Source organism: Pogonomyrmex barbatus, unplaced genomic scaffold (assembly GCF_055798465.1).
Source record: "Pogonomyrmex barbatus isolate J1 unplaced genomic scaffold, ASM5579846v1 scaffold11, whole genome shotgun sequence".
NCBI classification, from domain to species: Eukaryota; Metazoa; Arthropoda; class Insecta; order Hymenoptera; family Formicidae; genus Pogonomyrmex; species Pogonomyrmex barbatus.
The window spans coordinates 349,909-373,519 of NW_028297107.1; the positions used below are offsets into that span (position 1 = coordinate 349,909).

The following is a 23,611-nucleotide window of genomic DNA, read 5'->3' on the forward strand; positions in this document are numbered from 1 at the left end:
GCAGTTTTCTAGTTAAGACATGGGATCGATCTCACAAACTCCGGTTAATCCATAAATCTTACTAGTACTAGATATGCCTTCTGACTAAAATTCTGTTCTGAGTTGCTAAAGCGAGAGAGCAATATCTTATATCCTTATATCCTTTATCATATACTTTTGAAAAGTAAAGTAAGGATAGAAGATACATATCTACTGTTTTTCAGACTGGTTCTCCATGCATTTTTATGTGCCACGGCTCTAAGCATGCGCGAAAAAGATATTCCCCCAACGGGGGTTGCGCGGGCAACGCAAACCAATTTTACATAAACAGTCGTACGTTTATGTGGACTGTGAACAAAGTGTTATAAAGAGGAAAAAAGAAAATGTAGATTCATGTGGCAGCGAAATTTTAAGATTTAGTATCTAATTGTGAGATTTGTTGCCATTTGTTGGATTTGAAACAGAAATGTGAAGGGGATGCATAAAATGGATATTTTTGACGTGCTGCTCGAAGCCACGGAACCCCGTGTGATAACGCAAAGTTTACTCATTTCTTTAGCAATCAATCAGGGACCAAAGAAAGAAGGAGGCAGATTATTTCTTCAGGACGGAATCGAGTTGGATAAATTAGAAGAAATTCGTATTGAATTCTTGAGTAAATAATCGTCCATTATGACTACATATGTACTATTATTTTTTTAATAATCATAGTAGAACTGATACAGATCAGAAAACTATATATGTATATACATATATAATTAAAATTAAAACGATTATCTCATAAATATATAATATTTATTTTATAATTTATTATTGTTCTAAAATTCCTTAAGCATATATGTATGTGTACATACATTTTTTGCACATAATTGGATAACATTTTTAATTTTAATTATTTAACATATTTAGTTTTAATTATTTTTCACGTTTAATTATCTATAAAAATGATTACTGCGAAAAAGAAATGTTATTTTGCAATAATATATATGAACCTTCATAAGTATTTATTTATAAAGCATTTGTATGATAAAAAATCATGAATTTAATGCATTCAGATATTTTATATAAACATTCAAATTTATTGATATAAATTGATAATATTGATACTTTTCAATTATCTCTTTGAACATTCAAAATTTTTTTGATAATTACAAGAGTTTATTCAAAATTGATGGTTTTTAATGTATTGAATGCCACATATTAATATGTAATTAAACTGATTTAAATATTCTAATGTTTTTCTACATATGTTAATTTACAGAGATTTTAAACATTGATCATCTCTGGTTGTTGACAAATTTAGTCAAATTGTCGCTATCTCATAACGTTATCGAGAGAATAGAGAATTTAGATGAACTTTGTCATTTGAAGGAACTGGATCTTTCATTTAATCACATTAGTGTTATGGAAAATTTGAAAAATCTGCATCAATTAGAAATTCTGCTTCTGTACAGTAACGAGATCTCGGATGTACAGGGGATAAGCGATTTGAAGAAATTGATCATTTTAAACATTGGTAAAAATAAGATCAATGACTGGAAGCATGTATGTATGATTAAGCATCTCATGTCTTCTGCACATTTGTACAATATTTATTAACTTGATTTTATATTTAAAATTGTGTCTTAAGTCTAAGTTAGTAAAATGATGATGTATCACATCTTGAGGTAGTATTAAAAATAATGATATTACCTTTCATTATTTATAAAATTGCTGCAGATTGTATATCTACGTGATTTCAAATCACTCAAAAGTTTGAACACATGTGACAATCCTTGCACAGAGATGGACGGATATTTGGATTATTTATTTGCATTTTTGCCTCAATTGATTTATTGTCAGTATAAAATGATATCTGAAAGCGAGCGTCGATGTGCCATCGATAAACACTAGTGATTATTAATCTTAATATCATTATTAAATTTAATAGTTTTTTCATCATTGAACTCTTGTTTTCTGTCTATATTTTTCAGAGCATTTTTGTTTTTATTCTATTTTAATAAAATCAAGTTCTATGAATATTTTATAATACAATTAAATAATTATATCGTTTTGTTTCTGTAGCCGTTTAATTAGCAATCTTGAGGAAAACGAGGCAAAAATGCAAGCAGAATTGGCATTGCAACGAGAAATTGAAGATAAAATTGCATTACTAACTGTAGCTTATGTGGAATATCTTGATGAAGATTACCTCTTTCAACAAATGTTTTCCCTTGATAAAGGTAAATTTATGCCTTGTTTTTTATTGCTCTTTATGTGTAATTTATTGAAACGTCAATAAGTGAATATTAAATATTATTTTATATAAACTTTATATGAATAAGTATGATTACTATGATCGCTTAATAATATCTAATTATTTTTGTGAATTTTTATATATATTCCATTTCTTTTAATTGTGTGCCGATTATTATTCCACCTTAGAAATGCAGAATTAAAGAAGCTAGAATATTAAATTTATATTAAATTGAGTCAAAATATTACTGATGCTTTCAAACATCTCATGAACCAACAAAAATAATAAGAATTAAAAAAAAAAATTTAAACATACTGATATAATTAGCAGGTAAAATTTTATCTACAATAAACAAAGATACACAGGATGCATTTGAGAAATATAAGAAGTCTTTCATTGCAATATGTCATGAGTTATGTGAACTAGGTTTACAAGAGCATGATAAAAGAACAGAGGAAATAAGATTATTTAAAGTTGTTGTTAACGAAGGTAAAGAAAATATGCAAATTGAAGCAAAAAGGTAAATAAAAAAAAAATGAAATAGGAATGTATTCTTAAACTTGATATTTAATTTTTATCTTTTTTTACATTTTTTTTATATTAGTTCACAAAAAAATGTCTAACTTTGAATATGTTCTTTTATATATAATAGAATATACATCATATGCTTTATATATACACATAAATTATATTGTTCATATATTTTTTTACGAATTTTATAACATTATTTTTGAAATCTATATCTATATATATATAAATTTAAAATTCAGGTTTATCTTTAGCATTAAAAATATGAAATAGCTTTAGCTATATTTCCAAATTAAAAAAAAGCGTACAGATTAACGTTATCATACAAGGACTATATTATTTGGATTCATATAATTCATATGATTTATATAATTTCTTTTTTCTTTTATTATATAAGAATTATAGATGAAGTTTTTGAAAGACGGACCAAGATATTTGTAAATATAAAAAATATGATGGAAGCTTTGATGGAAAAACAAGAGGAAGAGACTGAGGACATTGTTGCAAAAGCAAGAGAATTATTTAATGAATTCAATGATTTATTGTCCAAGGCACAAAATGAATTAATGTATAAAGAAGTTACATTACATAATCAGATGGATGTACGTACGTATGACAATAATTCATAAGATATGAATAAGATTAATCAAATTTAGATTTGTCTTTTTTTTTTAAAAAAAAAGGATATAAATGAGATCTTCAGGAGAAATATGATGGATATGGTCAACACATTCATAGAACTTGCACGAGAAAATTTTTCTCTATTACGCAACGCAGAAATTGAATATAATAATATTATAAATGAGTTGATTTTATATTATCTAAATGGTTTTGAGACTGAATCACATATACCATCTCATCTTAAAGATCTATGTGGCAATAAAGATATTTTGACTATAACTCTTGCTGCGTCGCACGATATACATTTACGAGTAAATATAGAAAATTATTAAAATAGCAATTTGTATCAACATAGTTATGATATTTGACTAATATAATCTGCAGGTAATAAATGATCGAGAGGAGCGCATGATAAATCGATTTAATAATTGGCTCAAAGATTATGTTGATCAATTAATTGTGTAAGTAATTACTATTGTAACAAAATTTTACTCATTTATTTTGATATACTTTATATAAAAAAAAAAAACTTTAATAGGAATGAAGATAAAAGGAATCGTCAACACATATTAGAAATATCACATTTTTTTGAATTTCAACAACAACAGCTTAATTTATTAAGCTTACAACAATTAGATTTGGCAGGTGTCGATTTAAATGATAATGGTATATTGAAAAATTATTAATCAATGTATTACATTTTTATCTGCCAGTATAAAATAAAATTCAGAACAAAAGTATATCATGTTTGTTATATAGCAGTATAAAAATATATATATATATATAATGTGTGTGTGTGTGTGTGTGTGTGTGTGTGTGTGTGTGTGTGTGTGTGTGTGTGTGTGTGTATTCTGATATATATCTCTCGGATATCTAATATATTCTCATTTGCCTTATTTTCATATTGTCTTAATACTGAGAATCACCTTATTAATATATAATATATATTCTGATATATATATTTATATAAAAATTTTCAAAACTTTGATGAAATACATACAATACAATATATATTTTTTTTACTAAAATGATTATTGTTGCTTTTGTTTCAAACGTTCAACATAAAGTTTAAGGCCAGCTTGTATTTTCGGTAATTGTGTGAAGTTGACAAACTGGTTGATGTCAGCTTCTTTATTATCTTTTAACCACTGAATCAAATTGTTTCGCAAATCTGATTTGGTTACATTCCTTCCCATACCTTAATGGATAACAATATATGATTATAATAATATATGATAATACGCAAAATTATAATATTAAATTATAATTATAATTAAATATTATAATTATAATAAAGTACTCTTACTTGGTATATTGTCATAAGCTAAAATATAATTTTTGCACTTTTCAATCGCATCTGTTTTATCTTTAGCAAGCTCATCCACAAGTCCAAGCTGCAATGCTTTCTCAGGTTTAAATAGCGATCCTCTAAAATTTATATCATAAAAATCTCATGTATTTATTCATCCTCTATGGCTTTATATAATTTTAAAAAAGTCATGTACACATACATCTATATTAAAGTTTTATTCATTTTTTAATTATTAATTAATATTATCTCATTTATTATTGTTTTATGCGAAAATATATTATACTTAAATATCATATTTCGTCATTTACTGTGACTTTAAAGTTACAATAATGTTTATAATAAAATAGATAAATCTTTATAAATTAAGAATTATTTATATACCAAAATCAACGTCTTACACTTTACATCATATATTTTTTTCAAACATGAAAAAATTAAATTATAGAGGATTAAATATATTTAAATATCTTGCATACTTCAAAAGAGCTAACTCAGCTTGTCGATAACCCATCAATGAAATGTATGGTTCTCTGAACCATTTTGGAGCAACGATACCTAATTGTGTTTCATTCAATCCTATAGTATGTTTGCCTTCAGTCATAACTCTGTATTCTGTAGATATTGCCAATAGGCAACCTCCAGCAGGACTAGAACCCTATATAAAAAGGAATGTTGCATAAAATTATTACAAGGGTTGTATAACAATTGAAAGAATATCCTGTACATTGATAGCAGCAGCAATTGGAATAGGTAGGCTGTAAATAGTCAACCAAGTATCTTGTAACGTTTGCCAGAAATCAGTAAGTTTCTTTTTATCAGTCATGAACATTTCTATAATATCTAATCCTGCTGAGAATATGGTTGGTAAGGATGACGTCAATATGATGCCTTTACAGTGACTGTTTTGAACTTCCAATAAAGAAGCCTTTAATTCGCTTAACAGTTCTGTGTTCAAACTGTTGACAGGCTTTCTAGCCATAGATATAATATTGATACCTGTTCAATCATTGAACAAAATAAAATTCATGGAAAGCAGCTATACATTAGAAATTGATGGAGAGTGATGTTATTACCTGTATCATCTTGTGTAGTTTCAATAAACTTGAAGCTTGTAGTATAAGATCTTCTAAAACATATCTGTCCTCCAGCAATAAGAGTCTTTAAAATAGTCATATTGGTTGATGAAAAGTTAATCTTTTTCGTAATAACTGAATATTAAATACAGATGATATGCTGATTAAACTATAAATAAAATAAAATTGACATTGTATCTGTAAAGAATGAAATGGTTAAAGAATCTTATAAGAGATACTAGATTTATATATCAATTATACATGAAAAGTGTAGAAATTGAATTATTAATTCATTATAGGTGAGTTTTTTAATTCATCGATGAATTTAATTATGTGCAAATGTAATTTTGTTCTGTAAAAGTAGTTATGATTTTAGATAAGAACGCGCACATAATCTATAAGATAAGAATATGAATAAATCTATCAGAATCTGAAAATAAATTAGAGACCTTGATCTTTGATCGTTCATATAAGCATAATATTTTTATGATAGTGGAAACATTTAGTATAACTAAACTATAACTTTTGAATCCGATCGCGTATTATAATTTGTAATATTTAAAAATGTAATTTATAATATTTAAAGATTACGATATGTACATGTGTGGCGTGACATGAATATTTATGAAATTTCGTATCTTTGTACACACCACAGTATATACAGTAGCACAACTTGCTGTCGGCACCTTTGATGTAAGTCGTGATGCGTGTCGAAATTGAACTGCACATGCGCGAGCTAAATACCTAATCAGAGATCTGCTCTTTATTGCTGCACTGAACTACACTAAAATGTTCTGTCTCGCTCTCACTAAACTTCAAATATATCTCTGCTAGAGGTTCTTTACATCGATTTCTACTTAGGTTTGTCTACAATACGTCGTATGTCGGTGTCGCAAGCCACAAGAATTGACCAATCATAATCGAATGTGGGGAGAATACTTGAGTGTGATTGGCCCATTCTTACGGCCCACGACACCGCACACAACGCATTGTAGAACAGGCCTTATGGAGTATTTCGCTCGCTTTATGAAATATGTCGCGAGAGAGCGTAACTGGACAGAGAGTCTCTGACGACAGTCTCAATGGTATTTCACTTGATATTCAGAGCCTAATTGCGGTCATCGTCACCGATCATCGGTTATCGTCGCAGACAGGTCCAATCGTGGACAGGTGCTAACATGGCTGCTGTTGTACTGCTTGCTCGTCTTCTCGTGACATCGCCCTTTGTTCCGACAATATTCTTTTAATCGACGAAAAGTAAGAAAAATTATCGGGAGAAAGGAGAGAAAAAGAGAGAGAAAGACAGGGAGGAGAGAAAGAGAAGGAGAGACGACACATTAGATGGAACATCTCAATGGAAGACTTCAGCTAGCAAAATGTCAACCCGGTCGCAACTTACGAAGGATTTAAACGGTTCGTCTTTTATTTGTCGCAAGTGTTTACGTCGTTCACCATAAGTCGAGCAAGCTGTCATTCGTGCATTCTCGAACAATCTCTTCCATCATCGATGTGAATATCTCGTCGCTGCCTTTTACACGAATCTCACGATTAACTAAGGATTGTTATATCCTTTTTGCAGTAAATGGAATAATTAGATAATAGAATCTTTGTATGCTTTGTGTTATTTTTAATTCATGTAAAGATACGGCTGTGTGAATTATTCATTACTTGCAGAATCGGTGAAAGCACTACTTGGCAAGCATGTGAAAATACTGTTAAAAAACGTGGTGAAATTAGAAACGAAACAGGATAAACAAGAAAATCGCGTTCTTGTAAGTAAATCCTTTCTCTGCTTTGCTTACTTTTTTTTCTTTTCTATTCTTTATAATTTATTTTGTGTTAAGCAAAAACTAAATTGATTCTTGTTCTATTCTTAGGTATTTTCACCATGTCGCCTCTTTCTTCTATCGGCCAAAGTACCTACAAGAGTAAGTTTGATCTAATTATGTTTCCATTCTTGTTGCATTATTGCATAGCATTTAAATTTTGTTCTTTTGTAGATTGACTGCCATTTTCACTACCTGGAAATAACAGCTGTAGAATCAAGAAGAGCGAATCAGCTATGTTTGACTGTTGGAGAACGATTTTACAATTTTACTACAAACAGTGTTGGTGGGGATACTACAGAAGTAGATGCCATGATAGAGGCCTTACATACGGCGATTCGAAATATCTTTCCCACAGTACCATTAAAGTATCGTTTTATTTTATAACTGAAGAGCACTTTCATCTGTGAGACTTCACTGATTGCATATTTTGAAATTTTATTTTCAGTTATATTATACGAAAAATAGAGGTAATACCAGCTAGCAGATTGCAAAGTATACGAGGAAGTGAGTTAGCTAGAAGCACAGAAGCCACAAGGCATACAGGACCATGTGGTGGTTTTTCTACTCAGTATGCATGCATGTGTGACTTGCATGGTGTACCATATAGGGAGGAAGTGGCCTGGGTGAGATTGACAACATTATTCAAATTCATGTTAACACTGCAAAATTATCTGTTATGAAAATCTTATTCAGAGAGATATGGATTTCAGGATGTTGACACAATATACCTCTCACATGACACCAGAGAGTTAAATTTGAGAGATTTTGATCATCTAGATCAGAAAGACTTGGTGCCAATTATTTCGGCCTTAGAATATAATACTTGGTTTACGAAATTAAGAGCATCCCATCTCAAACTGAATCATGAGCCCCTAGAGAGATTGTTACATGTTATGCGAAGATCATTGTCCATTCAAGAGCTTTATTTGGATAATCTTGGAATTAAATGGTAATCGCTTAAGCGAGTTGCTTTTTATTTTAATATAGAGAAAATATAAAGTTATAATGTATAAACATTCAATTTTAAAGGGATTTCGCTCACAAGCTATCGTTAGCTTTGATTTCTAACGCTAACACAATACTGCAGACAATAGATCTGTCGCACAATATGATCGAAGATAAAGGTATATTAATTTATGATTTATATAATGTCTTTTTTGTATCTGACATCTTCATCTGCACTACAAGCACCCAAGCGATCTCCATTTTCCAATTGTTAACCATAATTTCAAAAATGTCCTGAACAGATTTTTTTAATATTTTTTGTAGGAGCCTCTAGCTTGTGTGGGATAATAGCCAAGTTAATGCAAGGTGTGCCAATAACCATGTACTTTAATTATCCCTAATAGTTATATTATTCCTAGTATTTGACATGTTTCTATATCCGATTTTCTCCTTCTCTTTAAATATGCACTGTTTTATATTTTTTAGAAAGACTTAATATTTATCTTCTTTTCTTTTATTTTGAGTAAAATAATAGTTTAAATATTTATTTTATATAAGCGCCACGTTGATATATAAATACATAGTATTGATCTTTAAAATAAAATAAAAAGTTACATCCTTGTTAATATATTAAATTATTCCAAATGTATGATATATTTTTAAGGTGGTGCTCATTTGAGTGGTCCTATCGGCAAATTGCCTAAAGGTTTGCAGAAATTAAATTTGGCTCATTGTGGATTAACTGGGAAAGGTGTAAGCCAAATAGCGCATGCATTAAGCTTGAACAGAAGCATGCCGACTAGCTTGCGATATTTGAATCTCTCGGAGAATACCTTGAAAGATGATGTTAATGTGAGTTTGGGCTGAATCGCAAATTGATTTTGATAAAAAAAAAACTAATTACAAAATCCTAATTCATATATTAATTTAACGATTACAGAATTTATGCAATTTTTTGGCGCAACCTAATAGCTTAACACACTTAGATCTTAGCGGTACAGATACTACTTTAGAATGTGTAAGTAATTAATTTTATACCATCTTTTTCTAAATAGTAACTTGTACAATTGACATTTGATTGGTATGATCATTAATATTGTTCTTTATGATTTGATTTAGTTGTTTGGTGCATTATTACGAGGTTGTGCAACTAATCTAGTCCATCTAAACGTTGCTCGGAATTCTTTTTCGAGCAAGAAGACCAAAGAAATACCTCCGAGTTTTAAACAATTTTTCACGGCAACTCTCTCGTTGAAGTACTTAAATATATCTTCGTGCAAACTACCATTAGAAGCATTAAAACATCTATTACTTGGATTGGCATGCAACGAAAGTACAGTTGGCCTAGAACTTGACATGAGCGGAAATAATTTAGGTTCTATGGGCGCGCATGTTCTGGAATCATGTATTCATGGAGTTCGATGTATAGCATCATTGGATATATCGGACAGCAGTATGTATAATTGAGGCAATGTCACTTATCAACAGAATTGAGTAGTAAACTAGTTAAAAAATTAAAAGTTAATTAATAAAATTAAGAAATTAACTTTTAATTTAACTTGGTTAATTTTAAATGAATTAATTTATAAGTAATTAATTTTAGAATTAATTTTCAAGTAATTTTTTAAAACAATTTTAACTTATTAATTTTTTTCATAAGTTAAAAATTTATCTATGTAGAAAAAAATTGTAAAAAAAACGCATTCTCATATTAAAAAAAAAACAATATTTCTTTGTTATTTCATAGAAACTTAAATAAAATATTAAATTTATTTGATATTATAATTGTTTTTTTATTTAAAATATTTTAATTTAAAAAAATTACAATTTAATATAAATAATGCTTTTTAAAATTAATTTTTAATTTAATTTTAACGCAAATCTTTAACTAAGTTAGTTTTTATGTAACTTTTAACCTAGCTAAATTAATTTTATAGATCGTCAACTTTAATTTATTTAAAAAATAATATTAATTTAGCCAATCCTGCTTATCACGATCAAAATAGAGTTACATAAGTCATAAAAAATGTTTAGTTAGTTTCCCTATTCCATATATGAAATGCATAAAATCTGTTCCACAGAAGACAGATTGATATTTTTATTTATAGACATGGATGTTGATCTAGCACAAGTTATAACGGCAGTAGGCAAAAACAAATCGATAAAGCAATTATATATGGGACGTAACACCATTGGCATGAAAAGCAAACACATAGCTGTTGTAATGGATGCCCTTGTGCAGATGCTTCAGGAAGACGATTGCGTTCTTCAAGCGTTACATCTACCTGATTCTCGATTGAAAGGCGATCTCTACAATCTGATCAATGCTCTTGGTAGCAACACATGTCTTCATACTTTGGACATTAGTGGTAATCAGATAGGTGATCCTGGTGGGAGATTACTGGCAAAAGCATTACAGATTAACAATCATTTACGGACCATTATATACGACAAGAATAACATCACGTTACAAGGCTACGCGGACATTGTTCACGCGCTAGAAAAGTACGCGTACATATATATGTACGATCAGAATAATAATGATATGATAAATTTACAAGAGAATTTATTCTTGCAGAAACTATAGTGTACGGCACATGCCATTTCCGATTTATGACCTGCAGCCTTGTATGAAAACTTCTACGGAAAAAACGGAGCAGCTGGCTAAGAAAATACAGGATTTACTGCAGAGAAACGTCACGCCGTGTAAGTATAGTCATGGACAAGCATTTCGGCTACAGCAAGGATTTCTATTAAGTTCCACACAGCAAATGGTCGATAGACTTGTCGTACAAACCCAAGACACTATTAAGGCTCTCGCAGCGGAAAGCTGTGATGCTAATAATGATATCAATTATGCAACCGGACTTATACAAGATGCAGATAATTCAAAACAGGTATAACTGATTTCAAGGATCAATTTTGATATAATTGAAATTAAAGTATTATGCAAATATGTCATATTTTTTATAGCTATTGCCAAGATTACACGAGGTACTTCAAAGACGTGACGAAAATAATCCAATCGAGCTAAAGTTACACGATATGGCGAATGAACTCCATAAAGTTATTACAGTATATCTACAGGTACGTATATTTAGCGAATTTTCGCGATTGCTTTTTTATTAACTTTCCGAGGCACAACATATTTTTCACCGCTTAATCGACACAACAATCGTTGAAGGCGGTTGTGTTTTTCAAAGGATTTTTGGGCTCTAAAAAAATTTGAAAAAAATTATACTCTTTCGACATTTGAGAATACGATTATAGTTGTTTGAGTCAAAACGTTTTCTACTTTATTTACAAATCCGAATTTGAGGTGGAATCGATAAAATGCTGCAATAAAAAATTTATAACTTTTTTTATATGTACATAAAATATTTTTTTAGATTCAAATAGTTTAAGATCAGTACTTGAGAAAAAAAATATAAGTCATACATTATTATGATCATACTAAAGTCGCGGATCGTAAGCAAAGAACCTCGAGTTCTAATCTCTGTCGATTCCGTCAATTTTTTCGCTTCCCACAGAAAAAAAACAATTTTTTACAAAACAGTTTAGATATTGCAATCATTCGTGTAACTAGATATAATATCCTCTACAGAGCGTTTGAATATCTGTTGATCTATTCTAATTTTTTATATCTGTTATAATGAAAATAATTTTTGTTATATTATATATTAAAATAAAGGTTAAAAATAGCAAAAAATATGATTCATTTACTTTGGCAAAAACTAACTCATCGGCACATCGCTGGAAGAACAAGCTCGAATTTGATTTGTCGCTGTACAAAACATAATTGAAAATACATTACTTGGTCGATAAGTCATTATTAAAAATTTTTTTTAGAGAAGCAAGGCAATCTTTTCCGTTTATCGTTTACTGAATAATTCAAAGTCGAAAAATCGTTCCGATCTTCAAATCCTCAGTTGTGCCTCGGAGGGTTAATGTAAGTTACAAATTATTTAAAATAGCTATTATTTTCATATAAGAAATAATATGATTGTAATATAATAAATGTATGATCGATGCAGGATTCTTTGGATGCGATGTTAAAGTGCGCGAATGAGCAATGTCCTACTATACTTTCACAAATGGTGATCAGGGGCGATGAGAGCGAACCGATTGTGGTACGAGACGATCTTCGTAATACATGCAAAGAGAAAAACCAAATCAATAATGAATTCATACATACCACTGTTACCGAACAAGCTGGCGCAGATATTGTTAATAGAGTCAAGTAAGCATTTGATAATAATCTCGATGCATAATATACAATGTGCTATAACTATAATTTTGTTATCATAAGAATTTTAATCCTTTCTTTTGTCAACTCTTTTTAATTTAGCGAGTTAAATTTAGCAGTTGCGGCGCATATATCTGATAGAATCACGGATGAAGTAATCGAATCATTATCAAGAAGTTATAAAACTCTTGTAAGTTTAAAAACTTTTACTGCTAATAAACCCTTTAATGCTAATAAAATATATTATTAATGTTAAGGAAATACCTAGCTAAATAAATAGATAGCTAGGATAAAAAGATCAGTTCCATTTAATTAAAAATTTCGACGTTGCTAATGTTTATTGCTAAAAATTGTTTAAAAATTATTGTTTTCCTCGCTCTTGAGTTGTCAATATTTTAAATCTAAAATTATATTCTTTCTACATCTCTTGATAAATTGTAAAAATAAAAGTAAAGATAACTTATAAATAAGTCAGAATGTTCTTTGTGAATATATTAATTTGAATTTGCTGTATTAATATTAACATTTTTTACCGCACAAAATATTTGCTCTTTTCTTTTAAAGAAAAGTTCCCGAGAAATTTTTAAATTTTAAGTTTTTCATTGATATTTTCTGTAAATTATTTTCTTATCAAATCTTTCAGTTTATACATATACAGAATTTAAAATTGAAAAATGAACATAAATCTCTGTAAATATTATACTTTTAATTAATTATTTTGGGAATTAATTATTTTGGGAAAAAGATATTGATTTTTATTGATACTTATTGAATACTTTGGTATTATGATGATATAACTATATAAATACTTCTATAGATTGGGGATTGTGATAGTCGAACAAGAAGCAGCACACCAGATGTTTTACGACCTAGTGCTGGTTCGATGAGTAGCGGAAGCGTGATAGGCGTAACTAGTGCCAGCGGTATTTCTATGACTCTACCTCCTGGCAGAGCCAGCCTCATGTCCGAGGAAGATTGCCCGCCAGAAACATGTTCGCTGGCGGATTCTATTGGTCAGTGCATGAGTGATCGATCACCAATGGTAAGAATGTTCTTTAATTATATATTTCCAAAATTTATTTCTTAAATTTGTTTGACACATATCCTGAAAACACACAAATTATTTTTATTTACACGCTTACATAGAAATTGGATTATCTTAATCTGGTATGTATTATAAACAGAAATATGCGTGTATACAGAAACAAATAATTGCGTGCGTGCGTGCGTGCGTGCGTGCGTGCGTGTGTGTGTGTGTGTGTGTGTGTGTGTGTGTGTGTGTGTGTGTGTGTGTGTGTGTGTAAAATATGAATAATTGTACAATATATAAATATCTTATAGAACATGATGTCTTTCTCTATTTAGGCAACGCCACATCTATCGAACAAACGTAAAAATCTGCATGGAAGAAAATTGAGACCCAAATCAGTAGTAGATTCGGTAGAGGGATTGTCCGCAGATGATATTCCAGATCTCTTGCCGTCATTGCCAAAGAGTCAAACGGAAGGTGCGTATTGATCGTTTATGTCATGAATTTCAGATGATAAAATGTAATTATTATTCTGTAGCTATCTCAGAAACCGAACACTCATTGACAGAATCGTTGGACTCTGTCTCGGAATTGCCTAATACCGTGGGTCAGCAATTGCAACATTTGGTCAAGTCCAGACCGCGCAGAACAAAAACGCGAGCACCCACGAGACCGATGTTAAGACCGGATCAACCGATCGATGGTCTCGCTTTGGGCGAAGGTCTTGATGTGTTTTTCCGACCTACTACACCTACCACACCTTTGATCTCGCCTACGAGCGATGATAGGTAAATATAATATTCTTTCATATTGTTTTTGTAGTCTCGAAATATAATTTTTTTTCTTTGTAAAATATAATTCTTCCCTCTCTTTCTAATTTTGTCGTAAAATGTTATTTATTGTAATTTATTGTAATTTACAGTTCTCTTCATACTTTTCCAACGGATGGCAGTCCTAATCTATCGTTGACGAGTCACAAGAGCATTCCACCTGACGTAGAGAAAAAGCATAGCTGTAACTCGCCGATGCTGAAAACGCTTTTGGAACCTGCGCCACGTTCACGATCCAGTGACAATTTGGAAAAATTTTCTCCCCTAGTTGGTAGAAGATCACAAGGCGATTCTCCGCTTACTGCGTCACCACTCGCACGAAGAAATACTACGGACAGTGCTCAATCCCATGAGAGATGCAAAGGCGAAGCTTTTACAAAGGAAACCTGTAATAGTGGCGCCATGAATGACACGAGCGATGATTCTAAGTGCAGTATATTAACTAATGTATCTGGTATGAGCCCGCGTAGCTCATATGATGTCGATGATACCTTTGGAACGAGCACGGAAAAGGATCAGGAAAATCATAAGAACGTTATGAAAAAATCAACTGATGGGGAAAAATCTTCGTCCATTAAACTGCGATCAACTGGTCATGATCTGAGAAGTCCGATAAACGGTAATAGCGGCGGCGTCAAAAATATGTCTGAATCGGCCAAGTCTCCAGTAATGAAACCTTTAACGAAAAATAGCTCTACGAGCGATGGGAAAAGCAATGGTTCGCTTATGAAAAATAAACCTACTCCACCAGCAACGGCACCTAAACCACGACCATGGAGTATGGCAACCGATCGGAAATCCGGTAAGGGATAACCAGAATTGATTCTTATGGAATCTTATGCATGGGTCTCTATCTATTTTAGAGAGTTTTTAGAGAATTTATTTCGAAAAATTGATACACAATTATAAAAAAAATTTATTTAAAGAGAGAGGGGAGGAGTATGGAAGAAGGGAGATATGGCAAAGGGAAAGAGAGGGAAAAGGAAATAGGAAGGGATGGGAATAAAACCTTTGATTAAATAAAAACTGTAATCTTATTCGATTTTACTTCAGGAGAATTTAGCCTGTTAAGCGATGGCTCTAGTCCGAACACCTCGGCCGGCAATACACCCGACTCTGGCGACGCTCTCGATGAATCAACTGATAGCGGTGTTAGTGGACCGGCCTCTTTACCGCCAACATTATCGGCAAGCAGTACTGCAAGCTCATTAAGCAATACGAGTGTGGAGAAAAGATCAGTGAGAGAATTGGCAGCAAGCTTGAACAAAAGCAAAATGGATAGGAAGGAGAACGGTAAATGAATGAAGCAAGAATGTATTATATTTATCAGCTTCTCCGTGTCGCATGTTAAATTTTAGATAGTTATATCTCTAACAGACTTGCTGACTTGTTTCTCAATCCTAGATATTGCCACTACGCGCATCTTTATTCTCCTTCATATAGCACTAAAAACATGCATGTATATAGATCCTTCAATGTTACAAGCTATGCCTGTTACCTTATTATTTTAGAACATACCGCACCTGCAGCATGGCGATCGTTACTTCAACGTTCTGTTGATCGAGCAGATGCTAAGGTATTTTATGTATATTTTATAGATTTTTTTTTTTGAGAAGTTTTTTTGCCACAGTTGAAATACTTTTGTTAATAACAATTTTTTGTTAATAGCCTGATTTTATATTGTCCATATTGTTGTATTCCATAGCTTCAAATTGAACAGAATGTGATCTATTAATTAGGCGTTGAGATAATCATAAAAATAATGACTTATTTTTTTGCCCAATGTAAATCTACAATATATGTATGCTTTATTAATATATTATTTTATTTTATTCCACATATGCTAAATAATTATATTTTATATAATATATAATAACAGTAATATCTCATTAGATTTTTGCATAATAAATGAAATCTGTTGCATGGTGCTGATTCGCAGGCAACGGAAGTGCCGAAAATGGTTGAGGAGGCTCGTCTCAGCTTTAAATTGCGACGTACATCATTCTTGCGTGATTCAAATTTCAATTACAACAATAACGATGTGGTTGATGTTTGATCAAGCTGGGACGATCAACTATTACAAGTATCTTCTTCCATATGCGTATCTGACATACAAGAGAATAGTGCTTTTGTCTTCGTGCCATAGGAAGTCTAATATTGTATATATAAAAAGCGTCTTAATCAATTTTAACGTGTGTATGTGTGCGTGCGTGGGTGCGTGCGTGCGTGCGCGCGTGCACATAGACAGGGTACTGAAAGTTTTTATAGCAACTAAAGTACTAATCTGTTGTTAAGGTAACATTAGAGAATCTTATACTAGTTTTATATGACACTGTGTTTTTACACAGCTGTTTTCGTTCATACTCACGTTCCATATATGCTATATATGTTATATATGCTTCATTATATTTGTACAGAGACCATTTATTTTTAATTGCGCGTCTCGACTTTTTTATTAAAATATTTGATTTTATTAACATACTTCTAATAAGATTAAGCTTCCAATCTGCTGAATCCTTGCCAAGTGGTACGGTTACGTTACCAAGTGAAGAGATATTAATAAAAAATTTTCTTTATAAATTCATTTTGAATGTATATTTTCAGATTTGCAATATCTAAAATAGAATAAATCACATCACAATTTTAGCGAGACAGACTAAATCGTTTTAATCTTTGATAGGATGTTAAGAAAAGCGGCGACTAAAATAGAACGTTTATTGCACGATATGTTGCATAAAAGGATAGGCGTCTTCCAAGATAATAACAAGCTGCAATGATGATTTGTAATGCTGCACTTTCCTGTTCGAAAAGACAACGTCCATTCTAATTTTTCCATCAAGTACGATACATTTTTAATTTATGTATGTGTACGATTAATTTGTGGAAATGTTTAAATAAGATGCAATTTGATTAAAGTTCCTATTATACAATTTTATTATCTATAAAAAAAAGTATATTAGAAGATAAATTCTTCAGTAAATCCTAAATGGCAGCTTTTATTGTATTTATTATTTATATTTAGTGCAGCTAATTCTTTTACCGGATAATGGAATTGATTAAATAAACTGAATTCATTTTGTTATACAAGTAGATATTATATCTATTATTTTTATTACAAAAATTTTAAATTTATCTCGCAACTTTTAGCAACATGATATTTTTTTCAAATCTTTCTTACTGATGACGCATTGCATCAATCGGATAAAATCATTAATAATCATTATTAACGTGACATCAGATTTGCACACAATCATCGTCGCGTTTTTGACATTACTGATAAAGAATATAGAATTCTAGATATATCTCATCGTTCAATTGGATAAGACTAATAATATAGGATTATTTATTACGATCCTTTGCACTGCGAATTTTTAGGAAAGGTCTTTTTGTAACGAAAATCTTCTTTGCAAATGTTACATCATAGAATTATATATCTTATATCTAAAATATTTAAGATATATTTACCCTTATACATAGCGATAAATGTGTGTACATATATATGTAAAAAAAATTTATATGTAATAAGAGTGAGTGAAATGGAATCAAGGAGAAATCTGTGATTCCTATCAATCGAAGCGAAGTAATTCGAAAAGAGAATTATCTCTGAATTTTTTATTACTTAGTTATCACATAATATTGATATTAAATTCTTATACAATAGTTAAATTCTTATACAATAATTCTTATACATATAATTATACAGGATATGTAATGATACAGGTAATGATACACGATAAGTAATCATTGGATTTCATCATATTATTAACCATTAATTGGAAATTCAAATTATTGTTTTGTCGAAGATTGATTTTCTGAAAAAATATAGAAAATGTTAGGCAAAATAGTTTGCATATTTTGGTAGTATGTTTTGTCATGAAAATAAGATCTGTTGTTGAAGATTTTTTTTCAAACTAGGGAAAACAAAAATTTTTACTATTATATTTTTATTTCTAAAGAGAAGTAAAAAAAATTATTAAAATTTAAAGTCATTAGTCGAATATTTGTTTTTAAAAATCGAAAAGCTGGCAATTGTGATTGTGATGAGTGTTCTCTTTCTAACGTTGAGCGACTAAATAAAGATGTCGTTAATAGAAATTTTGAATGTATGTATGCGTGTGTATGTATGTATATGTATGAATGTATGTAGATGTTATATATGAATGTGTGTAGATGTACACAACATCTGCCATAGGACACATTAAAATATAAGACCGACAAAAAAAATTATCTAATCTACATGTGCAGGATGCGCAAAAGACCATCATATAGATATATATAATTATGAATCGAAGAATCTTTAAAAGGAAGAAAAAAGAAACGGTCTTAAAACGTACTTCTCTTAACTTGATATGTGGATTTTACGAAAGAATTTACGTGCTCTCGGATTTGTACGATCTATTAGATAAGCGTAAGAAAGTTTTCATATTAATACTTAATCTGAATCAAGAGACAGATACTATCTGTAAGAGCATTTTGCGACATTTACTTTTAAACACGCGTCGTCTCACGCACTTGTCGATGATTTATCTTTTAAGACAAAATATTTCTAAATATAGTCCTGTGTACTCAAAATATCATGTTGCTAAAAGTTGCGAAATAAATTAAAAATTTTTGTAATAAAAATAATATATATTTGCTTGTATATATTAATTGAGTACACAAGACTATGTTTAGAAATATTTTACCTTAGAATAAATTGTTGACAAGTGTGTGTGTGTGTGTGTGTGTGTGTGTGTGCGTGTGTGTGTGTGCGTGCGCGCGTGTGTATATGCGTGTGTGCACGCGTGTGCGTATGTGTTCGTCTTACTACGATTTTTGTACACAGCATACTGTCTCTTATGAAGCGACAAGATACTATATACTGCGGAGAAAAATTGGGCGTTATCATATTGTATGAGAAAAAGGACTCTGCCGATTACTGTGCCAAAACGATTAAATCATATAAGCATTAAACACATTTTTTATACGACTCGCGCAGTCTACCTCTGTATTTCGGATCGATTTTTGTTTGTTATATCATTTGTAATCGCTTGCAAACGATACAATTCAGTAATATTGTAAATAATTGAACATTTCATAATTTCTATTCCATGATATTACTGCCAAAGTATCAAAATGTATGACTTTTATTCATGTATGTATATGTATACACACACATACATACAACACACAAGGAAGGAGAAGAAGAGAGAAGAATCAGATATGCATGCACGAGTGCGTGATGTGTATTATATAGCGTGATATATAATGCATTTAAATTTTCCTAATACACATTCCTGTATATGCATTGTATGCAATATATTCTATACACATATATATATATATAGCGCGCCGCGCGCACACACACATACATGCACACGCGCGCGCGCGCGAAATATATGTATAATATATAGTGTATATATATATATATATATATATATATATATATATATATATGTATATATATATGTATATTATATATATAATATATACACATACACATGCGTAGTGTATATATTACACACACACACACACACACACACACACGAACGCGAAAAGTTGCACGAGCGTATGCCGAAATATATTGTAAATATTAATGTCATCATGCCTGACGTCGAACTTGCATGATATTGCATGACTTAACGATGTTAACATTTGCAATCTATTTTGTCGGCTATTGTCGGAATTTGATAAAAACATAATATAATAAAATAGTAATATTAACAAATAAAATAAAGACTCGTATCCGCATATACAGAAAGAACTGTTTTTCTTTCTTATTCACGTAAATTCTAGAATCTGTCTTTTTAAAATCTCTGATACTCTCTAAATTTCTTAGAAATAAAATTCCACTCAGATTTGGAAATCCTTTTTCACAAGTAAAGTTTATGCATTAACGTATGTTATTTCAAGAGCTCTTGCTAATTTTTTTAGTATCCATTATTTTTAATATAACAGATTCATCCGTTTAATAACACGAAAATTTAATAGATATATTCTTTTATCATTGAAATTCAAGTGAGTTTATAGTCATTATAAGTATACATACATTTTAAATTCGCGCACTTTCGCATGGGTGTAGTCATAGAACATGCGCATACATTTCGTCGATATGACAGGTTTTCTAATCTGAACAGTCGTCAACTTTAACAATTTAATATTTCAGTTCGTGAGGCAAAGCGACACTTTTTTCTGTTGGATTCTTTCGTTTCATATAAAAACGCATCGAATAAGTCTAATTTTATCGAAATTGGAGGTGAGGCTCATAAACTGAATAATTACCATTATCCAAAATTTGAACATTTAAACTGCTTTTTATACCTTTAAATTCAAACGATAATCACGTATCTAAATTTAATGTTTTTCGAGTTGTCAATGAATCGATCCATAGCGTGTTATCTATCGAACAGTTTCGTAGGCATGGCTACGTAGTACGTACAATGACCATGTCCGTGGGCATATGGCGTATCGCAAGGTATCAGAGGTTACATCAAAACAGCGGTCATGACACCTGTAACTTGTGATTACTCTCAGGTTTCTCTCTACAAATGCACAGTGTACGCGTATTATAATTAACGTAACGACGGTAAGCTTCGTACATGTTAATGTAGCGATGCTTGCATAATTGATGTTAGCGAATATTACATTGAAACCGCGAGCTTTTCGAGATGTCACGCACGAAAACGGAGAGAAACGGGAACGGAGCCAAATGCGAGGTTAGCGTATGGACACGTGCGATTACGGCCAACTCCGAGTGGCCGGATAAGGTAAGTATAACCTTCGAATCGTGTCTCTATCTTGTGTCCTATCAGAAACGGTAATCTACAATAGTAGAAAGTAGAAGAAATTTCATTTAATTATCATTATCGGACAGCCTTATTTTTTTCTTTCTGTTTCGATGTTGCAGGAGGAATTTCTCGATGTAATATATTGGGCAAGACAAGCGATCGGTATTATCGTTGGTATCGGTTGGGGCCTTATACCTCTAAAAGGTTTCATAGCTCTATTGTTGTAAGTAGTAATATCAGTTTAGCCAACCTAGGCTTTCTATGCTCGGCCTTTTAAATTTTCCATAGATTTTACATATCTTCAGAATCATGCTATAAACATTATTGAATAAATTTTGACATTTGTATTTCAGATTCGTAGTAGTCAATGCAGGAATTACATATTTATATTTTAGCAGTTTCCAACAAATTGACGAGGAAGAATATGGTGGTATGTGGGAATTGACAAAGGAAGGATTTATGACTTCATTTGCTGGTTTTCTGGTGAGTGCAATCAGAGAGTGCAGAATCAGAGTGCAGTATTTCCTTTCTTTAACCTTTCTTTTTTTCTATCTCATAAACCATACATTTGTTGATAGGTAACCTGGATTATTATATACTCAGGATTGCATTTTGATTAATTTACATAACAAATTATGAATAAAAAGCAATAGCTTTTTCATATGGATCATCGCCGCTGCCAAATTCATTATATGTATGCAATAGTCATTTCCTCGCAATAGATATTGTATACTGACATCTCGTATATTGTTACATATTGTTACATATAAATATGATTTATCTACATAAAAACAGGATCTCCTTACCTTCTCAAACCATCTTAATTCTAAACGACTACTCTGCACACTTATAATCTGTCACATGATTGACTTTGTTCTTATTCACTTGCTATTTATAACTTGACATTTATCAGCATAAAAAGTACTGAGAGTTATTTGCAATTAAATGCAAAAATATTTTTTAAAGTATTTAAGTTTTAAATATTTTATAAGATTTAAAAAAATAATCTTTAGAAATACTTTTGCTTTTTTAGCCAATCATCAAACGCTTACGTCCTCGTTCCTGTACCTGTTTATATTTAGCAAGTATCTGATCACATTGATTTTTATTTTGATAATGCTGTTGATAGCAATGAAAAATACGGGCGAACAATGTCGGCACTTCGGAATGCGCGCTGAGCAACGATCGTTCGAGAACGTACAGATCGACGGCTTTGTCTTCTAGCGTAGAATCCACTCGAGCCAATCCAAAATCTATCATTATAAATTGCATCTCAGCTGTGAAAGAACACAATATCACGAATATAATAATAGAATAGCAACAAAATTCATCATTTGTTATGACAAATACAGTGTGTTGAAGTATCAAATTTTGTTGACAGTAAACGCTGAATCTTTATTCTTTTGGCTTAAACCATTATCAACAATAATTCGTTTCAGATAACACGTCAATAAATAAACTTCCATTTATCGTTTAATCATATTCGTGGTTTAATGCGAATATTAGCGTTTGTCAAGTGAAAAATTCTTTTAACTTTAATAATAATACATATAATAAGAGATAAAAATATTCCATTACATACAAATACATCTTTACTTTAATACTATTGAATTAAGAATTAAATAGAAGAATCTCGCGAGAAATTTTACCTTCGGATTGGTCACTGTAGAGCGAATCATTCGAGTCTTTTTTGAGCAATACGTTCGACGTGGTCAGATCGCCATGAATAATATGCTTCGAGTGCAGCCTAGCTATCAGCATACCCAATCCGCGTCCTATGAAATCCAGCAGGTGATCTACGTTTGGCTTCCCCGAGATATTTTTGTCTATGAAGTCTTTCAGTATCGTACCATTTTCCATATACTCCATATAGATACTGCGTCGCTCCAAATCAACTAGATACAAGGCCGGCGTTGCTATCCCTTGAAAACAGAAAGGATAACGTGGGTAAATTCAGCGCAAATTTTCTTTATATCGATCGCGTATATTTGTACGTGATATGTTTTCACCTGCGGATTTTGCCCGGATAATGGCGCGAGCCTCGGCCTTAATGCGATCCTTGGTGAGACGGGCATCCAGTTCCGGATGTCGATAATTCTTCACGAACCTCTCCTTCATCAGACAAGTTTTTCCTAGATAGATACCCTTATAGAGACGCGCTTCCGCGCCTTGCGCTATCAATTCCGAGTCTTTCATTATTATTGGGGATACACCG

The 23,611-nt window shown here is 31.1% G+C and overlaps 5 protein-coding genes across 16 annotated transcripts; 3 read left to right on the forward strand and 2 right to left on the reverse strand.

The window, feature by feature from the left end:
• The first annotated feature begins 11 nt into the window (after positions 1–11).
• LOC105431502 (dynein regulatory complex subunit 3) lies at positions 12–4,448 on the forward strand. 3 transcript variants are annotated; one of them, XM_089070886.1, is made up of 9 exons: positions 12–634; positions 1,241–1,524; positions 1,699–1,871; positions 2,044–2,201; positions 2,546–2,735; positions 3,141–3,345; positions 3,427–3,675; positions 3,749–3,825; positions 3,903–4,448. In XM_089070886.1, exons 1-9 carry the CDS (start codon positions 457–459, stop codon positions 4,048–4,050), a joined length of 1,662 nt encoding a protein of 553 aa, XP_088927012.1. In that variant the 5' UTR covers positions 12–456; the 3' UTR covers positions 4,051–4,448. The 3 variants fall into 3 exon arrangements, with proteins under 3 accessions (XP_088927012.1, XP_088927011.1, XP_088927013.1); XM_089070885.1 differs by having other exon boundaries at positions 14–634; positions 2,543–2,735; XM_089070887.1 differs by having other exon boundaries at positions 529–663; positions 2,543–2,735.
• On the reverse strand, positions 3,948–6,552 carry LOC105431500 (enoyl-CoA delta isomerase 1, mitochondrial). 6 transcript variants are annotated; one of them, XM_011645719.3, is made up of 6 exons: positions 6,400–6,552; positions 5,750–5,947; positions 5,401–5,672; positions 5,153–5,331; positions 4,671–4,792; positions 3,948–4,562 (listed from the first exon to the last, which is right to left on the reverse strand). In XM_011645719.3, the coding sequence occupies exons 2-6, from the start codon at positions 5,847–5,849 to the stop codon at positions 4,396–4,398; spliced, it is 840 nt and encodes a 279-aa protein (XP_011644021.2). In that variant the 5' UTR covers positions 5,850–5,947; positions 6,400–6,552; the 3' UTR covers positions 3,948–4,395. The 6 variants fall into 6 exon arrangements, with proteins under 6 accessions (XP_011644021.2, XP_011644022.2, XP_088927020.1 ...); XM_011645720.2 differs by having other exon boundaries at positions 5,750–5,918; positions 6,400–6,546; XM_089070894.1 differs by having other exon boundaries at positions 6,350–6,490.
• A 263-nt stretch (positions 6,553–6,815) lies between these two features.
• On the forward strand, positions 6,816–20,372 carry LRR (capping protein regulator and myosin 1 linker 1 leucine rich repeat protein). Of its 5 annotated transcripts, none has more exons than XM_089070878.1 (24): positions 6,816–7,162; positions 7,424–7,521; positions 7,627–7,677; positions 7,750–7,943; positions 8,024–8,201; positions 8,289–8,527; positions 8,608–8,702; positions 8,848–8,889; positions 9,188–9,375; positions 9,464–9,541; positions 9,643–9,976; positions 10,632–11,028; positions 11,102–11,420; positions 11,497–11,610; positions 12,558–12,763; positions 12,872–12,959; positions 13,587–13,811; positions 13,916–13,936; positions 14,135–14,276; positions 14,368–14,587; positions 14,722–15,431; positions 15,683–15,922; positions 16,141–16,205; positions 16,569–20,372. In XM_089070878.1, the coding sequence occupies exons 1-24, from the start codon at positions 7,126–7,128 to the stop codon at positions 16,683–16,685; spliced, it is 4,398 nt and encodes a 1,465-aa protein (XP_088927004.1). In that variant the 5' UTR covers positions 6,816–7,125; the 3' UTR covers positions 16,686–20,372. The 5 variants fall into 5 exon arrangements, with proteins under 5 accessions (XP_088927004.1, XP_088927003.1, XP_011644029.2 ...); XM_011645727.3 differs by having other exon boundaries at positions 6,818–7,162; positions 14,338–14,587; XM_089070877.1 differs by lacking the exon at positions 13,916–13,936 and having other exon boundaries at positions 6,817–7,162; positions 14,338–14,587.
• Positions 20,373–21,031: 659 nt separating this feature from the next.
• On the forward strand, positions 21,032–22,188 carry LOC105431507 (GEL complex subunit OPTI). The gene is made up of 4 exons (XM_011645734.3): positions 21,032–21,375; positions 21,516–21,619; positions 21,750–21,879; positions 21,975–22,188. Exons 1-4 carry the CDS (start codon positions 21,277–21,279, stop codon positions 22,014–22,016), a joined length of 375 nt encoding a protein of 124 aa, XP_011644036.1. The 5' UTR covers positions 21,032–21,276; the 3' UTR covers positions 22,017–22,188.
• Prpk (TP53 regulating kinase) lies at positions 21,974–23,592 on the reverse strand. Its single transcript, XM_011645732.2, has 3 exons — positions 23,406–23,592; positions 23,046–23,318; positions 21,974–22,673 (listed from the first exon to the last, which is right to left on the reverse strand). The coding sequence occupies exons 1-3, from the start codon at positions 23,590–23,592 to the stop codon at positions 22,426–22,428; spliced, it is 708 nt and encodes a 235-aa protein (XP_011644034.2). The 3' UTR covers positions 21,974–22,425.
• Positions 23,593–23,611: the final 19 nt, after the last annotated feature.